At 40.1% G+C, this 18447-nt stretch overlaps 1 protein-coding gene across 3 annotated transcripts in view; it reads right to left on the bottom strand.

Moving 5' to 3' along the window:
* Positions 1-5799: 5799 nt before the first annotated feature.
* The window catches only part of trim24 (tripartite motif containing 24), a 15636-nt gene continuing 2988 nt past the window's right edge, over positions 5800-18447 (bottom strand). The window contains exons 2-19 of one of the 3 annotated variants that reach the window (XM_005725140.1): positions 17611-17729; positions 17337-17484; positions 17090-17222; positions 16782-16898; positions 16175-16289; positions 15928-16074; positions 15649-15763; positions 13441-13580; positions 13077-13313; positions 12797-12919; positions 12543-12690; positions 12362-12419; positions 12090-12216; positions 10183-10475; positions 9576-9687; positions 7925-7999; positions 7424-7585; positions 5800-7314 (exon numbers count right to left, since the gene is read on the bottom strand). In XM_005725140.1, the coding sequence (XP_005725197.1) occupies positions 6766-7314; positions 7424-7585; positions 7925-7999; positions 9576-9687; positions 10183-10475; positions 12090-12216; positions 12362-12419; positions 12543-12690; positions 12797-12919; positions 13077-13313; positions 13441-13580; positions 15649-15763; positions 15928-16074; positions 16175-16289; positions 16782-16898; positions 17090-17222; positions 17337-17484; positions 17611-17729 (2918 nt within the window). In that variant the 3' untranslated portion in view covers positions 5800-6765. The remainder of the gene's footprint in view (positions 7315-7423; positions 7586-7924; positions 8000-9575; positions 9688-10182; positions 10476-12089; positions 12217-12361; positions 12420-12542; positions 12691-12796; positions 12920-13076; positions 13314-13440; positions 13581-15648; positions 15764-15927; positions 16075-16174; positions 16290-16781; positions 16899-17089; positions 17223-17336; positions 17485-17610; positions 17730-18447) is intronic. The other 2 variants (XM_005725141.1, XM_005725142.1) reach the window with 2 other exon arrangements.

The following is an 18447-nucleotide window of genomic DNA, read 5'->3' as shown; positions in this document are numbered from 1 at the left end:
CGCTGCTGAGAAGAGTTGATTACGGATGGTAGGAAGCATCCACCTCAAGCAATTTGTCAGCCTTAAAATGAGGCAATGAAAGAAGCAAACATTCCCTTTATAGAATTCCCATTATTCATTTTTCAAGTGGAATAACTGGAAATATCCTCACAAACTGGAAATGCTGTGGCATGATCGGGGAATCTGAAGAGTTGAGTTACAGGAAAAACAGGACATCCTATCAGGGTTCAGCCATTCTAGAAACCTCAGTAATGTTAACTAGACGGCGGCTGGTTTAGTCTGCTGTGGCAGACGATCTAGCTCTCTCGGAAAAAGAAAAAACAAAAACATCAAGACAATCAACCACACACACAGTTTTTATTATTCACAGATGGTCGGGCATTTTGCCTTTTACAAAACACAATCAGCGTTGTTAAATGAAACATTTTAATACCAAGTGAATCATGTCGTATTTGGTCTTCCAAGACAGAGAAAAATGCAAGGAGAAATGAAATGGCTCCTTGTGTCGAGCAGCAGTTTGTCACAGCGGCGCTCACGACAGCAAACTGAGCTGAACCTAAACACAGCGCACAGTGGTTAAGGAAATTATAAATGTTTATTTGCACCCTGATGGTCTAATACCAGAGCCTGTTTCATTCCACTCTTGTAAAATCCATGTTTCAACACATCTGGCATAGCGCTAACAAAGGAGAAATTCATTTGTGGTGCGAACATTTTCAGCCATGCGTGAAGTGTGGCTCTGTGAAGACGTGCTTCAATTCAGACATTCGTGGACTCAACATTATGTAACCTTCTAATTTTCATCCCCCCGAGTGCTCTAATTTGTGGTTTTGAGTGAAAGGCTGCGGTTGAATAGTTATTTGCTGCTCTGAATGAATGAAAATCTCTGTTATGTGACATACATGAAACAAAAGTAAAAGTATTTAGGATACTGTAGTGTTAACACAACACAAAACAGTTTCCTTAAGGCACTTGATATTGTAAGGTAAAGACAGCTACAGTAATACAGAGAGAAACCCCTCAGGTGACCCCCTATGAAAAAGCACTTGGCAACAATGGGAAGGAAAAACTCCCTTTCAACCAGAAGAGGTCTCCAGCAGAACCAGGCTGTAGATGGAGCATGCCCATTCACGTTCTGTTAGACATCACCTCTGCTGACTGGGGTCACTCAAGTGGACTTCTCTAGCACATTTGTGGTGGTGGAGCCTTTTTTTAAAATCAGCTTCTGTAAAATTATATTGATTTCTGTGCAGTTTATTGTGTAAACACCTAATCCAAGAGGTACTTAGCATCTCTGGGTATCCTGTTATGAAATGATGATGTATAAAACCCTGCTTCTGGGTTCAAACTACACTGTGTTCATTAAGGCTGTTGTCTTTTTAATGTGTTTTAATGCTTCATATTCTTGAATTCAAGAATTGGTCAAAATCTGCCTGTACCGTACACTGGGATTCCCCATTCTTATCTATGGGTCGTAGATCTGGGTCATCCTCAAACACGACCTCAACAACCTTGAGGTCTTCCAAACGCACTGTTTGCATCAGATTCTCCGTGTGTCCCTCCGTGATAGTCTAGGCAACGCGTGATACGTAGTTAATGTCACCAGCAGGCCTCAATGGAAGAGCTGATTAGGAAGCGACGACTGCAATGGTTTGGCCACATCTGCCGCATGAGCAACCATCGCCGGCCATACCGCCTTTTGATGCAGCAGCATCAGAGTGAGAGTGATGAGAGACCTCCAAGAAGACTTGGATCAAGCAAATTGAAGATGATCTTAAACAACAATGTCTAACCCTCAAGCAAGCAAATGGTAAAATGGTAAATGGCCTGTATTTATATAGCGCTTTACTAGTCCCTAAGGACCCCAAAGCACTTTACATATCCAGTCATCCACCCATTCACACACTGGTGATGGCAAGCTACATTGAAGACAAGAGACCACAAGACCTCTAAGTGCATCGTTGATCAAGATGGAAACCCTACGACACCCACAGCGACGTATTGGCTTCGTGGACAACCTCCCTGCCAACTGCCAGCTAGGGACAAAAGCAGAGGAAGAAGAAGACGAAAGAATGCTTTATATCTTATTCGATTTAATCTGAACAAGCCCCCTGTGGCTTGCTAACTAAGCTTGCTAGCATTAGCTGACAACATACTCCACCCTCTGCTCTAAGGACCCACTGCACACCTCATAATAACTCATGTTCAGAGACTGTAAAGTGTTAATTCAGTATGTTCTCAAGCCATTTGTAAGTATTTTCGAGGTTCAGTGGACCACATTTTCCTGTTGGGGAATGTTTTTGCAATGGAGGTGAATGCTTGGTACGCAACAGTGTTTAGGTGGTATGTGTCAAAAATGCCAGGACCCATTACTTTAGTAACTTGCTAGCGCTTTTAATGTTGTGGTCAACGGCTTTATTTATTTATTTATTTATTTATCTCAGCTCAGAAGCAGAATTCAGAGACGAAGGCATGGATGGTTTCAGAGTCACCTTCAACACAAAGTTCTTGGGACCAGTTATAAAATTCTGCTGGATTTCACCTGAGTGATTAGTGACAGATTTGAATTAGTAAGTTTTCAGTTTATATAGTATCTAAATGTAAAAATAGACCATAAATGCACAGTTGATTGGGAAAAAACCCTATATATATATTATAGAGAACTGACTGCCATTTGTTACTATAACTCTCTTTCCTATACAATCGTGCTTGTTTGAAGTACTTCACCACATCGAAAGAGAAGTGGTCCTCTGCTTCCAGGTTCTCAAAGAAACACCACTGGCACCTTGGTAAAGGTTAACCTCTAAAGCTGTCCTGAGTACAACTATTTGTAATGCAAAAAGAAGGTTTAAGGTTTTTAATAGACTAAAAAAGCAAACCACAATGTGCATTCAGTGTTTTACACACATTTTTACATTATGATATAGAAACTGTTCTGCAGATTGAGACAAATGTTATCTTTAGCAGAGTCATGATGCTTGCAAATAATTTCCTGGATTAAAGTTCCTACTTCTTTAATAATATGATACCAGACACCAGAGACACACACGGTTTCACACATAGATGAAATGTATTTTTGCTCCACTTTTCTTTACCCTCCAGTTCAGCACAGTCTCTGAAGGTTGGCAGAGAGATGAGGTTAAAAACACAGTTGGTGTCACATGGCTGGCAGGCCTTAGCACATCACAGCGACTGAGTGGCTGTGATACTGTCGGACCTAAGTGTGACAGAGAGGAGCCATCAGTAAGAGACAATATCCAAGGAAAAAGTGGGATCTGTAATGCAATCTGAGGGACATGTGTGACTGATACAGAATTCAAAAGTCATCATATAAAAAGACTTTAACTAAAGCCCCACAGCCGCCTTGAGCAAGAAGAACCTGGCAAAACCTGAATAGTCCCATAGACCTCTATGGTAAGCCGAGCAATGGGCGCCTTAAAAAGAGGCCAAACCCTGATTCCAAACCCTAGAATCAAGTGGGTGAGGGTTCCCCTAACGTGAAGACAGTGGTGCTTTTACAACACGACCTCAAAAACTGTAGAGGGAGCTGAGCCATGTAATTACAAGCAAGCAGGTGAGTCCAAGTTGTTCGCTCCGAAACGGGGCCAAGCCACAGAAATGATTGTGTGGTATTCCACACCACTGCAGTGCCACCAAGGAAAAACAGGCAGAGAAAAATTTAGAAGAGGGTATGTAAGAATGAATGTCATTTGTTGTGATCCAATGGCACATTCGCATTTCTGAGGAAGAAAAGGAAACCGACTCAAAATCAGCAACTGAATCAGCATTAAGGAATTAAGGCCACCACAAGCAGGTAATATTACTTTTTCCATGCAGAAAACTATATTTTCCATTTCTTTCCATTTTTGGAAATTGTTATATAATCCAAAGATATTGCAGAATTACACTGACATATATTTCATACCTTGGCACTTTCAATCAGCTTCACATGCACCAAACCTCGAAAACCAGCAGGAGGAAAGTGGAAGAGGGGAAAATTTGTCTGGTTGCATTTATTCAGCTGACCAATGCAGCTACTGGGCTTTTGGTATCAATTACAGCAAATTAAGTGATAGCCACCCAACACCAACACTAAAAGGATCATCCATCAAATGAGTTAAAATGCTGCTCTACCACTAATTGAGCCCACCATTTTGGCTGGGCCCCAGGTGCCTATAAATAAGAGCCACGCTTATTTTTCTTGCATTCCTCTAAGGCGAGGCCTCTTTGATCTTTTGGCCACTTGGAAGTGATCATCGGAAAAATTGGTTTCAGGGTTCAAAATGACCACAGCCGAGGAAGAATGAGTACTGAGAGGAATTAAAGCCAATGTGTATCTGTGTGCTTTAAATGTTGGAGAGCAAAAAGCGACTTTAATCTCGCAGCTTTAATTTCAAACACAAAGAGTCGGGTGTATAAATGTATTAAAAGGAAACTTTGTGTATGTGAGATGCCATCACTACTTTGTGAATATATAAACAGTATTCACATGGTGAAGGGCAACTTAAAAGCCCCATCTAGTGGTCTATGGGGTCTCCTAATATTCTAAAAGACATGTAACAAGAAATCTCAGAACAAATATCAAGATTACAAATAATTTAAAAATCTGCTTTGCTTTCTCACTAAGAGTAGGGGGAAATGGATATAATTCCAGTGTGTCCAAACTGTAACAAATACGCTTGCAATCCTCATAGATTTTTCAGTTAAATAACAAATTGTTGACTTATGGAGGGTTTATGTGACCGTTAGTTTTGGTCCTGTGTCTTTCTGGGTTTTTTTATGTTACAATTACCATGTTTTCTTTTGGTGCTTGCTTTTCTTTTGTCGGTTCGTTCTACTACCCGTCTTTCTACTTTTTTTGGGTGACTATCTGCCATGTTTTCCAAAGTAAACCACGAACGGGTGTATAGATAGCCCATCCTTTGTATAGACGGTCCAACCGAGTCTTAGTCTGTCCTATATACCAGCCTGTGCTATTTTGTGGAGCAACCTGAAGGACTGAAAAATTAAGCTAATCTGGAAGGGTCAAAAACTTTTCCTCGAATGGCCACTTAATGCTATAGTCGGGAAAATAGTGGTTGAAGATTGCACCATGACCAAAACTATTGACCCAGTGTATAATGAACTTACAATCTGGCTATGCCTTTGAAATGGTTACTTCGATGACTGTGACCAGATCTGCAACCACTCGTCAGTTGCTACTTTCAGAGCGACTTTGATGTAATAAGCTGGGAATAACACAGAGTCAGTCTGCTTTTACTTTGTGATTGAATGGGTCAAGTTTGAAAATTACATACAAAGTTTCTGTTAAAGACTGGACGATCCTCTTCTTGCTTAGAAATTCAGATAAAATTGACCCCACTGTGCTCAGCCGTAAAAATCTTAGAAACATGGTGTCTAATCAGATGGACATGGGCAGCAACAACACTCAGGTAGGCTGTGTTTAAATGACAGAATGATTAACGGGGGATCCAAAATGTGCCAAGAAAATAATAATAATAAAAAAATAACACACCATTAAACCACCATCACCAATCTAAACCAGTGATACAACAATTTTCTTAGCATGGAGATGGTGGTTTATAAAAGATTCGATTACAATCTACAACACGCGCATTTCAGAGTTGCACCCAGCATGGTCTTCTGCTGCTGCAGCCCATTTGTCCCTTTTGTAGATTTAGAGATGCTTTTCTGCATGTACTGCAGTAGACAAATGGCTCGTCGGTTCATAGCTCCAAAACATGAACTCTAAAATGACAACCAACAGATTATCACAGAGGGACGCAAGCACAAGCCAGATGTTCATGTAGCCCTGTTTATTACAAATACTGTAAATTCAGGTATTTTTATGCTCAACATTGTTAAGTTATTTACAGTATGCTTGATTAGTAATAAAGTAACAATATAGGCGAGAATATTAACGCTAATGATGTTGTGTCAGTTTTTGAGCCATTCTCATCTTGTAGAGCACAATTTGTAAAACATGACAATGACGACAGATTCTGACGTCTGAAATCTGAAGCATTTTTTTCTCGATACCAACAACAGAATACTGCTCTGTGGAAAGTGGAAACACAAGAGATGGTTTGACTGCAATCAATGTGGGACTTCCTTCTGTACAGAAACTACAGTACTTATTTGTTGCATACGTAGCGTTAATACCATACTAAAACAAAGCCTTTGCATTTTAACATTATTTGATCATGAAGGTAAAAGCCTAAACAGAAATGTTAGCATTAACACATTCTACATGCATTACCAATTTAAACTTTTATTTTTGGCTGCTTTCAAAATACATCATTATTTTGTACAGGTGACGAGCAACGTGACGACTGATAACCTGTACATATTGAACAAAGAATGTCATTTATGTGCTTTTCAGTGGCATCATCACTGAATATAATCTTTTACAAGATATCAAATGTCCATTCAGAGAAGAACACAGAGCTTTTTAGATCTTTGCTGTGGATCTAAAGCATAACTGCTACTAAAGCCCATTTAGTACAGCAGTTCTTTTCCTATTAAAAGCCCAACTATCAATAATAGCTGAGCAATCTCTATAAACTATGCTGAGCTGCACCATTCCCATCAAATAAAACATAAATAAAAATACAATCGTAAAAACAACATTCATCCTACAAAACACAAACAAACAAAGGCATGATTGCAGCAAATGTAGGTCCCCACTGGGGCCCCTTCTGTGGAAGACTGGACTCATCCATCGTCATTATCAACAGTTCCTCTTCCTATCTGCTGTACATCCATCTATTGCTTCTCCTTGGCTGTGTCCACAGAAGCAGACGTCTCCTGCGGAGCTTCAGGTGGCTCTGTTGTTGTGTCCGTAGTAATCCGAGGTTCCACCTCTTTTGTGGAGCTGGAAGCTACTCCGTCTTTTGTGTCGCTCTGAGTTGCTGGAGAGCTTTCCGCCTGTTTTACAGCAGCAACATTTTCCTGCTTTACTTCGTCTGCAGGAGGTGCGTCTCCCTCTGTGGCAGCTATCGCTTTGCCCGTCATCTTCTCGCTCGTTTCAGCGTCCGACTTTTCCGTTGCTGCTGGTGTTGTTCTGTCTTCTAGAGGAGCTGTGTCTTCCTCTACTGGGGGGATCCCCTTTTCTGCAGGGCTTTGTGGCTTATCTTTAACGTCAGCCGCACCGTCCTCCATCATCTCCTCTTCCTCGTCTATCTCGTCCTCTAATGGGGGGATCATCTGTTCTTCCCTCCCACCGGGGAAGACCCTGTCTGGGTAAATGAGCTTCAGCTGCTCCTCGAAATAGTCCTCCAGGTACAAACCCGCACTGCCGACCTCTGAGGTTGGCTGGTAAAAAACAAAATTTCAGTTAAAGCAAAATAAAGGAAATATCAATTAAATAAAGCATGACTGGCATTTAAAAAAATAAAATAATAATAAAAATAATAAGACCAACCTTGTAATACTTGGCACAGTTGAAAAATATGAGCCTGACATCTGCAACAAAGCCCTCAGGACTGACATAACTTTCACCGTCTTTTGCCTTTGATTCCAGCTTCCTCTTTACTATTGACAAATCCATCGGGGTCTTTATAAGTTCTTTGTACCGTCTCGTCTCCTACGTTTAGAAGAAGAACAATAAAAGTTGAGCACCTAATCCAAGTGTTGTGTGAAACTCTCTCAAAAGTTATGAATCACTTTCATATGAGAAGATAGTTACAACAGAATTTATATAAAGTTACTGAGAGTGGAATGAGTAAAATTAAAAAGTACACGAAAAAAAAGGAACACATTGGCAAAAGTGGGAATAAAAGCCCACTTATTATAGTAAATAAAAATTTATAGATTTTTTTGCCTCATTTTACTTGAAATAATAGCACCGTAAAATAACATATCTAAAATAAAATAACATAAATAACATATCAGAAGTTTTGACTGAACATTGAATGCATCTTACTGAAGGAGAAGCTGGCTGCTGGAAGTCGGTGCTGAAGTCGTTGCAGAAAAGACGAAGAAGCAGCCTCTCACATTTCTAGATTTAAAAAAATGAAAATGTGCAAAAATGTAAATCTTACAATTTAATTGAAAAATGTACAAAGTACAAAGACAACACATCAAATATTGATTAAAGAAAAATTCTGCATCACATCACAGTTTAAATAAGGCTACGTTCACACTGCAGGTCTTAATGCTCAATTCTGATTTTTTGATCAAATCCGATTTTTTTGTCTGCTCGTTCACACTACAAATAAAATGCGACAGCAAACGTGCTCTAGTGCATGCGCAAAAGAAGACGTCACACAAGAAGTCTCTCTGTTTAGAACCAGACCAAACAATATTGTTTGACTGATGGCCCTTAATATAAAGACTTCGGACTTTACGTTTCCCAATTTTTGCTTTAAGTTATTTTGTTATTTACATAACAATGTAAATAACCTAATAATGATCCTTATTGCTGCTTTAGAGAGGAGCGGTGCTTCAAAGGATAGCTGCAGATTTCTGTCAGAATCTGCAGATTATACAGTACAAATAAAATGTTCACGTTTCTCCAACGTTGTCTTCCCAACAGTTTCACTTACATCTACGCTGGATGGCCAGGATGGATGGCTTTTTATTTTATGTTCACACTTTGGTCAGTGCTAGATGCTTTTTTAAGGCAATGTTGACAGTGATACCCATTTAGGTTGGCTGTGTTTGGAGATGTTTGCCTGATAAAGTTGTTCAGCTTTCACGTCTGTGATTTTAACCTGAGCCATTAGCACTAATATACCACAAAACCATTGCAGATATTAGCTGCTGCACCAACAGTGCACTGGCCTGTCCCCTCTCCTCTTTAGCCTCTTTGGAATGCAGTTTCATTGATTTTAAATGATAGAGACCAGAGAGATCTTATATAACTTTGGGTTCAGAAGCAACATTGTTGCTGTCCCTATGAACAGCAACAATGTTGCTTCAGGGACATGAGAACATTATGAAATGCTATTCTGAAGTCATTTAACCATTTCCCCCCCACAGAGCAGGAAATCTATCTCAAATGAGACTTCTTTGATGCTCTTTTTAAATCCAACCTGACCTGCTGCTGTTAAATAACCAAATTATAGTTGTAAGACAGCGGTCCCCAACCCCCAGGTCACGGACTGGTTCCGGTCCGTGCGTCGTTCGGGCCGCAAGAATTTAGGCTTGGGTGTGAAATTTATGGTTTTCAGGGTTTTAATCGTTATTTTTTTTAAGAATTTTTATCATCAACTCAATTTCCCTGGGTCTTTTCCCGTGTGTTATGAATTCATCTTCTGTTTTTTTGGTACCGGTACTGGTTTTATTTCATTTTATTTATCCGCGACACCTTAAAGGCTGGTCCGTGAAAATATTGTCGGACATAAACCAGTCCGTGGTGCAAAAAAGGTTGGAGACCGCTGTTGTAAGACATGTTTTTCATGGCAAGTCAGACCTTTCGTTTTTCCCAGTATGTACTAAAAAGAAAAGAAACTATGATACAATGCACTAGAAACTCAAACTAAAATCTTTTCCGTTGTAAAACAGGGGGTGCAGGCTGAAGGACTGAAACTAATTCGTGGACATAAATGTAAATGGCAGCTTGATTAGCATACCCTTCTGTCAACAGGTGGAAACTTTTCAGAGATGGGGGCATCCTTGCTGTCACAGTCGTACTCCATCTCGGGAGAGACAAGGTCTCGGCAGAATGAACAGAACCACTCGCCGCTGAGGAAAGATGTATGGTGAAGAAAAGCAGTTAGGAAACGCCCAATGATTGGACACCTGTTGCTGAATAAGATTAACATTTTATCTGCATAGAGCAGCCTGCACAGACTAACAAGCTAACTATGGGCAAGAATAATAACCATGCGCTCAACAGAGAGATTTTAGACTTCATCAATGCCAAACGGAGAAGGGATTTAAGACCAATTTCTACAATTATTCTATAAAGATAAAAAGGTGGAAGGTACAGAATTTCTTTTTTTTATTTCAGAATGGTTGAAGAAAAAAAATCTGTATTTTATTATGATGTTGATGGTCCAATATGCTTTATATACAACAACTATTACAGGCAATAACCATTTCAACTACACAATGTTCAGACCAGCTAAAATAGTCTAACAGAGGTTTTAGGGATGAAATGCACTCCTCCTCATGCACCCTGTCCACCTCTTGTTTATTCATGTGGTCTATGCATGGTCCCAAAAAGGCATCTCTCACCTGGGGGATTCATTCAGAGTGGGAATGTGACAGGCCAGATGAAAAACTTTGGGACACTTGTCGCAGCAGAGCAGTTCTCCTCCGTTCTGACAGACAGCGCACCAGTCCTCATTAGGATCTTCTTCTGGCTCGGCTCTCTTTTCAGACTCTGGCTGCGATTGGGGCTGAGGACGCCTGTCTTTGGAGTCTGATCCAGGGGGTGGTGCTGGTGGGGAGACCTTCTGCAGCTGCCGGGGCTTAGACTGTGCTCCAGTGCTGCTATCTGGCAGGCTAGAGCCGACGCTGGACTGCACCTGTAGGTGGGAGAGAGTGAAAAAGGAGCAATGATTTTGAGGCTGAAATAATGTAAAATAGCAGCGGAAGCCAGTGGTATCCCTCAGCCTCCTAGCAGATGCAATAATCCTATGTCGCCTTTTTCTCAAGTTGTGGCATTCACAAACTTGGATGCTCAGTCTTTTACATATAAGGGTTAAAAATGAAAACATTTTAAATTTGATGCAAGCAACATGCTGCCAAAATCACCACTACTACTGTACTAATACTGCATCCCCGCTCCTTTGTGTTTGGGAAGTGAGACCACCAGCTGTGTTTTTGAGAGCAGTAATGTTTTCTCATAGTTATTTGATAAATACTCAATAAGTTCAGGCCATTTTTGCCAAAGATTTTCCAATGGATGATAGGTCTGGACTGCTGATAGGCCAGTTTAAAGCCTCCAACGTTTACTTTGGAGCCATGCTGTTGTAATATGAGCAGAATGCGTTTTAGGATTGTCTTGCTAAAATTAGGAAGTTCTAAAAAAATTTAAAACACATTGGTGCATTCACATGTCTGAGCATTATGCTTCTCTATACTGTCGCACATTTTAGAATTTGAACTTTTCTCCAATGGTGAGCTGAATGCTTTCTCTATTCAGGACAAAAGACTCCTGGAAATGAATTTCAATTCTTGATCTTTTAAAACATGACAAGTTTCCCAGCAGGGATGTGTGCATAAACTGGTAACTTAAACGCTGCTGCTGTACATCAGTTTTGTCAGAATAAGCTGGCATCAAGGAGATCGAGGTTACTGCTCAGTTGAGTTGAGTGTTGCACATACCAAAGTAACAAGTTATTGTAATCACTTTACATTTTCAATAATGCAATAATGTACTAGATTCAGTAATTATGCAAAATTTACAATTATTTTCTTACTGGCATTGCAAAAGGTTCTCCAGTTATCTGCACTCTAGGCAAATAAAAAGCTTTTTCCTTCCTGCCCATTTGTGCTAAAGTCAGATGAAGTGCAACGGTCTACAGCGGATATATGGGCATTACTTTTATTTTTACTGTATGAAAGGTGAAATGCAAGCTGCATGCAGAACAGATACAACTGTTTAATACTGCTAACAAAACTCAGTCTCTACAAGCAGCTCCACAAATGGCATGCTAACACAAAGCTATGTTAAATCTGATTATATGCTGAACCCAGCCCGGCAGCAAGCGCCTGAACTTCAAAAGGTAAAAGCAGTGTTGAGCAGTTAGGCTTGAGTTATTATAGCCTGACTGCTATATTATTTACTTATATTTTCTTTGCATGCAAGACATACCCTTTGCATTGTCTGGATACCAACAATAGTTTTCAGTGAGTTGTCAATCAGATGCAGTGATTTTCACTACAGATTTGCCTGTTTGTATACTGTATAACTATACACTGTATTTATAATACTGTGTAGTCACAAGCATTCTGTGTTGATTCTCAACTTTGTCTCTTATCCACAGACGGTTTATATTTCAAAAAGAATAACCACGTTTTTTGAAAATGGGCCGGTAATATGTCAAAGATCAATTTTTAATACGTTTTACGAATGATACATTTGGATCAAAATGGCAAATCTGTAAATATCCTAAGTTTATAAATTCCACTCTTACGAAACGGACTTCATCGTCGTCCTCAGGTTCATCCTTTATGACAATAACAGGACCCGGAGAGGTTCTCCTTCGTCGCTTTAATGCAGGAGCTGATGGTGGCTCGGCAGTCTGCTTCCAAGAAGTCGTCCTTCAATACAGATTCCCACAGAGCAGTGTTTGATTTTTTTTTAAAGAAAAAAAAAGTCTGCTATACATTCACAGTTAATCCACGATCACAATAATAAACTACAGGATTAAGTAGCACTGTGACAGATGCTCTGCTCACTTCTTACCCTGTGCGTCTGTCTGAAGATGATGGTTTTGCCATGGGGGAATTTTGCCTCCCTCGACCTTTAAAAGGAGGCAATTTTTTTTATTTATTTGAAAACCAATCCCAAAACGGAGCTTTTAACTCAACTTCAGACCTTAAAAGCCATTTTTTGTAAATGAAAAGATCAATGCACAGATAATGACCTGCCATGTGATTAAGCATGGTTGTTTTGTCAGCAGTTGCTGAAGCTAGAATAGGAGGGAAATTGGGTTTGGGTACAGAGACAGTGATGGAGGGGACCGATCCACCAGGTTCACTCCTCTTGAGGAAAGATGACTCTGGTAGGCATCTCTAAAGGAAACAACGCCAAACAAAGTTCAGTTATCAGCAAATGCTTTCACTTTCTGGACTCATGTTGTGTCAGACTGAAAATCTTTATGATAACGGTCCTACAAACCTGGTGCAGTGACATCTGTGTAGCTGCTCCAGACGTGAGAGGCTGTGGAAAGCGGGAAACACCCTGTGACCCATCTATAGGTTTAGGGGGGAAGCTGGAGGTATGGATCAGATCTCTCAAAGACTATATGTAGAAAAGACAAGTTCAAAGAACACTTAAAAGACTTAAAGATTTAAAAAAGAAAGAAAAAATGCATCAATTTGTCCCACTGTTTCATTTAGTAAAGGAAAAACAAACACTGATGTACTTAAATTTAACAAAACCTCACAACCTGACGTACCTGAGCAGCTGGGAAGCTCATGTTGTTAAGCAGAGATGATGTGGGGCTTCGAGGGTTGGGGTGGGAACTTCCATACCTGCGTCCTTGCTGTACCATGTTGGGGACACCTTGAGAGGGAGAGGAACCTCCATGGATAGGTCTGGTTGGTGGTGGGGGGCCAGGTAGCCTGACGTTTTGGTGCCATGACCACGAGTTAGGAGGGGGCCCCCTGGGGTGCTGTTGGGAAAGCTTGTCAACCTTGATCAAAGGAGTATTCGGCAAGATTAAAAGGCTACAGTATGTAGAAAAGTCCACAATATTTAAGAATATCTATGACTACATTTCATTCTTAGGCAGCCAAGGACAGCTTGAAAGTTCCCTTTACCTGCATCTGGAGCTGAGCGAGTGTGCTCTGTCGCTGCTGAGTTGAAAGTGAAAGAGCTCCAGTGGGTGCTTCTGCTCTGGGACCTGTCTGGTGGTTGGTGATCGGTGGCCTACTGGGGCCTCTTTCTACTACCAGGGAACCTGCCCCAAAAAAGACAAACTACTACATTAACCAAAGACGCAGAACTATTTTTATTTTTTTCATGCAGTTTATGCCACCATCCCCAATATATGGAACCTAAATAACCCAAAGAAGTCCACGAATATTAATCAGTAGGATACCAAATGACTCAATATGACAACAGTCTGAACATCAGACTAATGTCACCATTTCTCTGATTGGATGATGGAGTGACTGAGGCAGCTCTTATGTGCTGATGGTCAGATAAACTGAAAACAGTGAAATAACTTTAACATTGCCATGGACTGAGAGGGTGATGACCAAGAAAGAAACCTCTCCTCCAAAATCGACACCTTCAGGCTCAACTGAAACTTGCAGCTGTCCATGTGGACAACTTGGACGCTTTCTGGGGAGAAGTTTTATGGTCAGACGAGACAAAGTTTTATCTAATTGGTCTCAAAAACAAGGCGTATGTTTGGACCAGTAAAGATAAGGCTTTCATAGCAATGAACACTGCAGCACTTGTCAAGCATGGTGGTTGCAGCATGATGCTCTGGGACTGTTTTGCTGTCAGTGTTACTGGTTTATTGTACAGATTGGTTAGAATACCAAAGGAGTAGGACTTTCCTACAAATTCATCAACTTCAACTCTGATCATCAGCTAGACGGTTGAAATAGCTGGGTGCTCCAACAGGACAATCATCCCAAACAAGCCATTCCAAATCTGAAATGGATAAAGCAGGCTAGCCTTAAGCTTCCCAAAGCCTCAACTATACTGAAAATTTGTGTACTATGCTTAAAGGCCGGGCCCTGTGCCATGAAATGAACCAATTTAAACGACATATAACAATTTTGCCAAAAACAGTTGTCAAATATCCAGCCAGAATTACGCCAGAAACTTGTTCAAGCTTCTGGTTGAGGTGCAACTTCTTAAGGGACATTTAACCAAATGTTAGTGGGGGGTGTTTATATGTATTTAAGTCTGTATCTATGCCCAGTGTAGATTAGAGAAAATCCGGAATAAATTCAAACTTGTGCGCCCAGTTCTTTTTTTCCCTAAATCGTTAAAGATGGATGCTGTACGAATCATTGCATCCTGCAAAAAGAACAGTTCAAAGAAATCATCAAAACCAAAAATTACCAGTACAGTCATGCCCATGCCCATTAATCATCAATCATCATCATCAATCATGTAAACTTCTGACCACAACTGATGTAGGTTCATGCACGTGCATCAGCAAGATAACAAATGACTCAATACAACAATGTTAATCTTATGCAACATTTACCCAACCTAAAAATTCTCCAGTTTTGAGTGTGGGGGTTGCAGGTCATTACATTTGTGTTTTTGTCCTTATATACTTAAGCTGTGCAGAGACTTTTATAAAATATATTTACAGCCACATCTCCACATTTATTTTTTAACCAGTTGTCTTGATGTATGCTCAATCATCCAGGTAAGTAAATCGTAAAAGGTTGAATCTGTACACTAGTTGCTCTGTTGTTGTCAGGCAGCTGACAGTAATTAAATACGACATACTATAACTATCTTAATTTATTTGGCATGTTATCTGGTTTTTAAAGAAAGGGAGCAAACGATTGTCAAGAATTAGGACCATTCATTCATGATCATCATCATCATCAAATATGAAAATAAATGTGAGACGAAGGCTCTATGACTACCATGTTTTAAACCATTTTAGACCATAGCTGTAAATGCATAAAATTTATAACAATCACTTTCAGCACTGATAAGCATAATTGAATTTGAACTTTTAAAAACATACAAAAAAAAGCATCAGTAAATTTGTTGAATAAATAACACTAATGAGCAAAGGTACACATAAAATTTGGAGTTATTTCTGTTATCAAATGCTTGACCATAGAACAACCCAGTCATAACCTTTCTACTGTAGGGTCTTTGTCTCATGTTATAAAGTGTGGAGATCGGGCACTATAAAAATGGATTTGAATTTTTAGGGCCCACATGATCCTTTCAAATGTGCTGTTCTGCAGCCAGTTAGCTTTTGTTCTTGCTACCATCAGTATACATTGCCTCTTATACACGAGAGCAGCTGACAGCCTTACCGAGGTCTACATTTGTAGCCCAGAAACCGGAGCGACACTGGAATCGAACTGAGCTCTGAGGGACGATGGAGGGACTGCAGTGTGCTCTCATCAGGTAATGGATCTGGTAAAGGATCTAGGAGGAGGAGAAAAAGACAGGGACATTTTAAGGTCACTGAGATTACCAAGTTTTGCAGATAATATTACATATTAGAAAAATGACAAAAACAAGTAATAGCTACAATGTACTTTATAGTGTACAGTAATCCACATTGCTGTTTGATGCTAAAAGTTACACACCAGTCTCTTGCAGTAGAGCAGAGCTGTCCCGCTGTGGCTAGCTGTGGCCCATTTGGTGAAGCTAATGACGTGGTCTAGGTGCCTGCCTAGAGAGTTGACTTCTTCCTGCTGCTTTTTCAAACCCAACTCATGGTCCTTAGTTAAAGCCTGGGGGGAAATGTGTAAGTTTATTTTAAAATAAATAAATAAATAAAAATTAAAAGAAACCCAAACATCACTACACCTAAAGAAATCAGGTCACACGTACCTCAAGCTGGTTAACCAGAATCTTTCCCTTCCTGTTGATCTCCATTATCAAGTTACAGATGGACTTCTTTATTTCATTAGTTACAGCGTTCCGATTTTCCTCAACTTGCTGCAGTCTGTGAAGTGAAATTCATATAATGCTCACATTAATCTGGATTTTATTTCAGTCAAATTTTTAAGGGACTTTATTATGCTTTTTCTTTTCCACATGTTAATTTTAAACGATCAGGTCATCGTGTATGCCAGAATTCCCTGTAGCCATAAGCTCCAGATTTAAACAGTGTTTTCTACTCTTGACTCTACGCAGGTGGATGTTGTTAATATGGCCATCTCAAGCACACAGAGCTGGCTGTGAGCACAGCGGCCCCACCCAACTGCTGTTTACAAAGCGCAGCCAATCAAAGGAAGGAGGGTTTAAAGGGGAACTGCTAATTTTAGAAAGCGGATCAACTGAGAGTCCGCATTGAGGCCCAGGAAAAGTTAAATAAAGATGACTTGAAACAGCTCAATTTTCCACTTCAATATTTTTTATGGCAAAACGCTTTATATCTGCAGCGGAGCTAAAACAGGTTCTCTGATCAAGCTCCAGCTGTGCAGGGTAAATTTACCCGCCGTTGATGCAGCTGGATACTTCCTCAATGGCTTTTCTTTTCTCTTGCAGCTGCTGCGTCATGGTCTCGAGACACTGCCTGTGGTTTCTGTATGCATCCTCTAAAAACTGGTAGCTAAACACAAAGATGGTTAAGCATGAATAATCAGGTACAAATAGACACCTGTTATCAAACATCACAACATGGAAAAATTGTGTGTTTAAAAGCTGTGGCAGGCTTAACCACAATGCACTTAATTGTGCTGCAACACCATTGTCTTAAACAGCTATAAACCTACTGTGAATAGAGAAATACATTCTCCATACTTGTGATCTTTGTGCTTAAGGAGCTGACAGTCTCGGCAGGTAAGTCGGTCACAAGTCTCACAAAACAGCTTCAGTGGTTCCTGCTTGTGGATGTCACAAAAGACGGGTCTCTGTGTGGATAGGCTGACAGCATCTGGTGTATAAACAAGGAGGGAAGCGTAACGTCACGGATCAGGAATGTCACGGAGAAGAATCACCATGTTAACAATTACAGGAAAAACAGGTGGCTTTCCTGGAAAGAAAATACCTGGAGACATCTCCTCCTTCTGGCGTATGGTGTGGTCCCTGGTAAACTTAACCCTCTGGTGTGCCTCAATGCACGTGACACACAGAAACTCCACGCACTCCACACAGTAACCTGTTGCCTCGGTGTTGTCATCACAGCTCATGCACACCTTTAAAGACAAAAAACAATGGAAGGGTAAAAATAAAATCAGTTGTGTAGTTACAGGAATGTGGTATCACAATAAAATCAAAGCTCAGGGAAAGGAACAGCTCAGGTTATAAGCTCAACGACTAACCTGCGTGGTTTTCTCCACAGTGCTGCTTGGCACCTCGGCAGAATCCTTTACAAAGAAATTGTCCAGCACATCCATCTCCCAGCACTCTTGTCTGCATACTGGACATCGAATGCCCACCACTGGAGTGAACACAGACATTACTAAAGACATTAGCTCAAAGAACACCATACGAAACACGGTCGCTTAAAACAAAGCTCATCCCTCAGACTGCTCTAAACACTCCATTTCAGACAGTCTGGTTCTACTCTTGATTTTCTCCCTTTAAGGACTTTATTTACAGGATAATGCAGAACTGCATGAGATCTATATGATGTCTAAATAATACTGTAATGAAGACTCTTTTAAATCAACTGATTGTAAAGGTTGTATTATCAGCGCTAATTAAGCCTGTTTCAAAAACAGAAAGAACAGTTTGAAACTGCTGCAGAGAAATTGAGATGACACAGTGGACTTCTAAGGAGTCAGAAATAAATCAAGCATAGCTAAAACGAATTTTTCTGCTCAGGAACGTAAGCAAATAGCTGTGATTTTTGTAAAATTTGAAAATTCATCCATAACAAGAAAAATTATATTTCAGCAATAACAATATAATTTTGAGTAAAGAGCATACGCATTCTGGTGGATTAACCATTACAGAAAGATAAAAAAAATGATTTTGGTAATTATCACTACTGTTAATTTACGGCAGCTGTTACATAAACTTTACATTGGGTGAAGGGCTAATAAATGAGTTAAGCACATATTCATATATACACATATACATACATATATATATATATACACACACACATATACATATATATATATATGTGTGTGTGTGTGTGTGTGTGTGTGTGT

This window comes from Pundamilia nyererei, unplaced genomic scaffold (genome assembly GCF_000239375.1).
Source record: "Pundamilia nyererei isolate P.nyererei 1_Seehausen unplaced genomic scaffold, PunNye1.0 scaffold00014, whole genome shotgun sequence".
Classification (NCBI taxonomy): domain Eukaryota; kingdom Metazoa; phylum Chordata; class Actinopteri; order Cichliformes; family Cichlidae; genus Pundamilia; species Pundamilia nyererei.
This window is presented reverse-complemented; position numbering and strand designations above follow the sequence as displayed.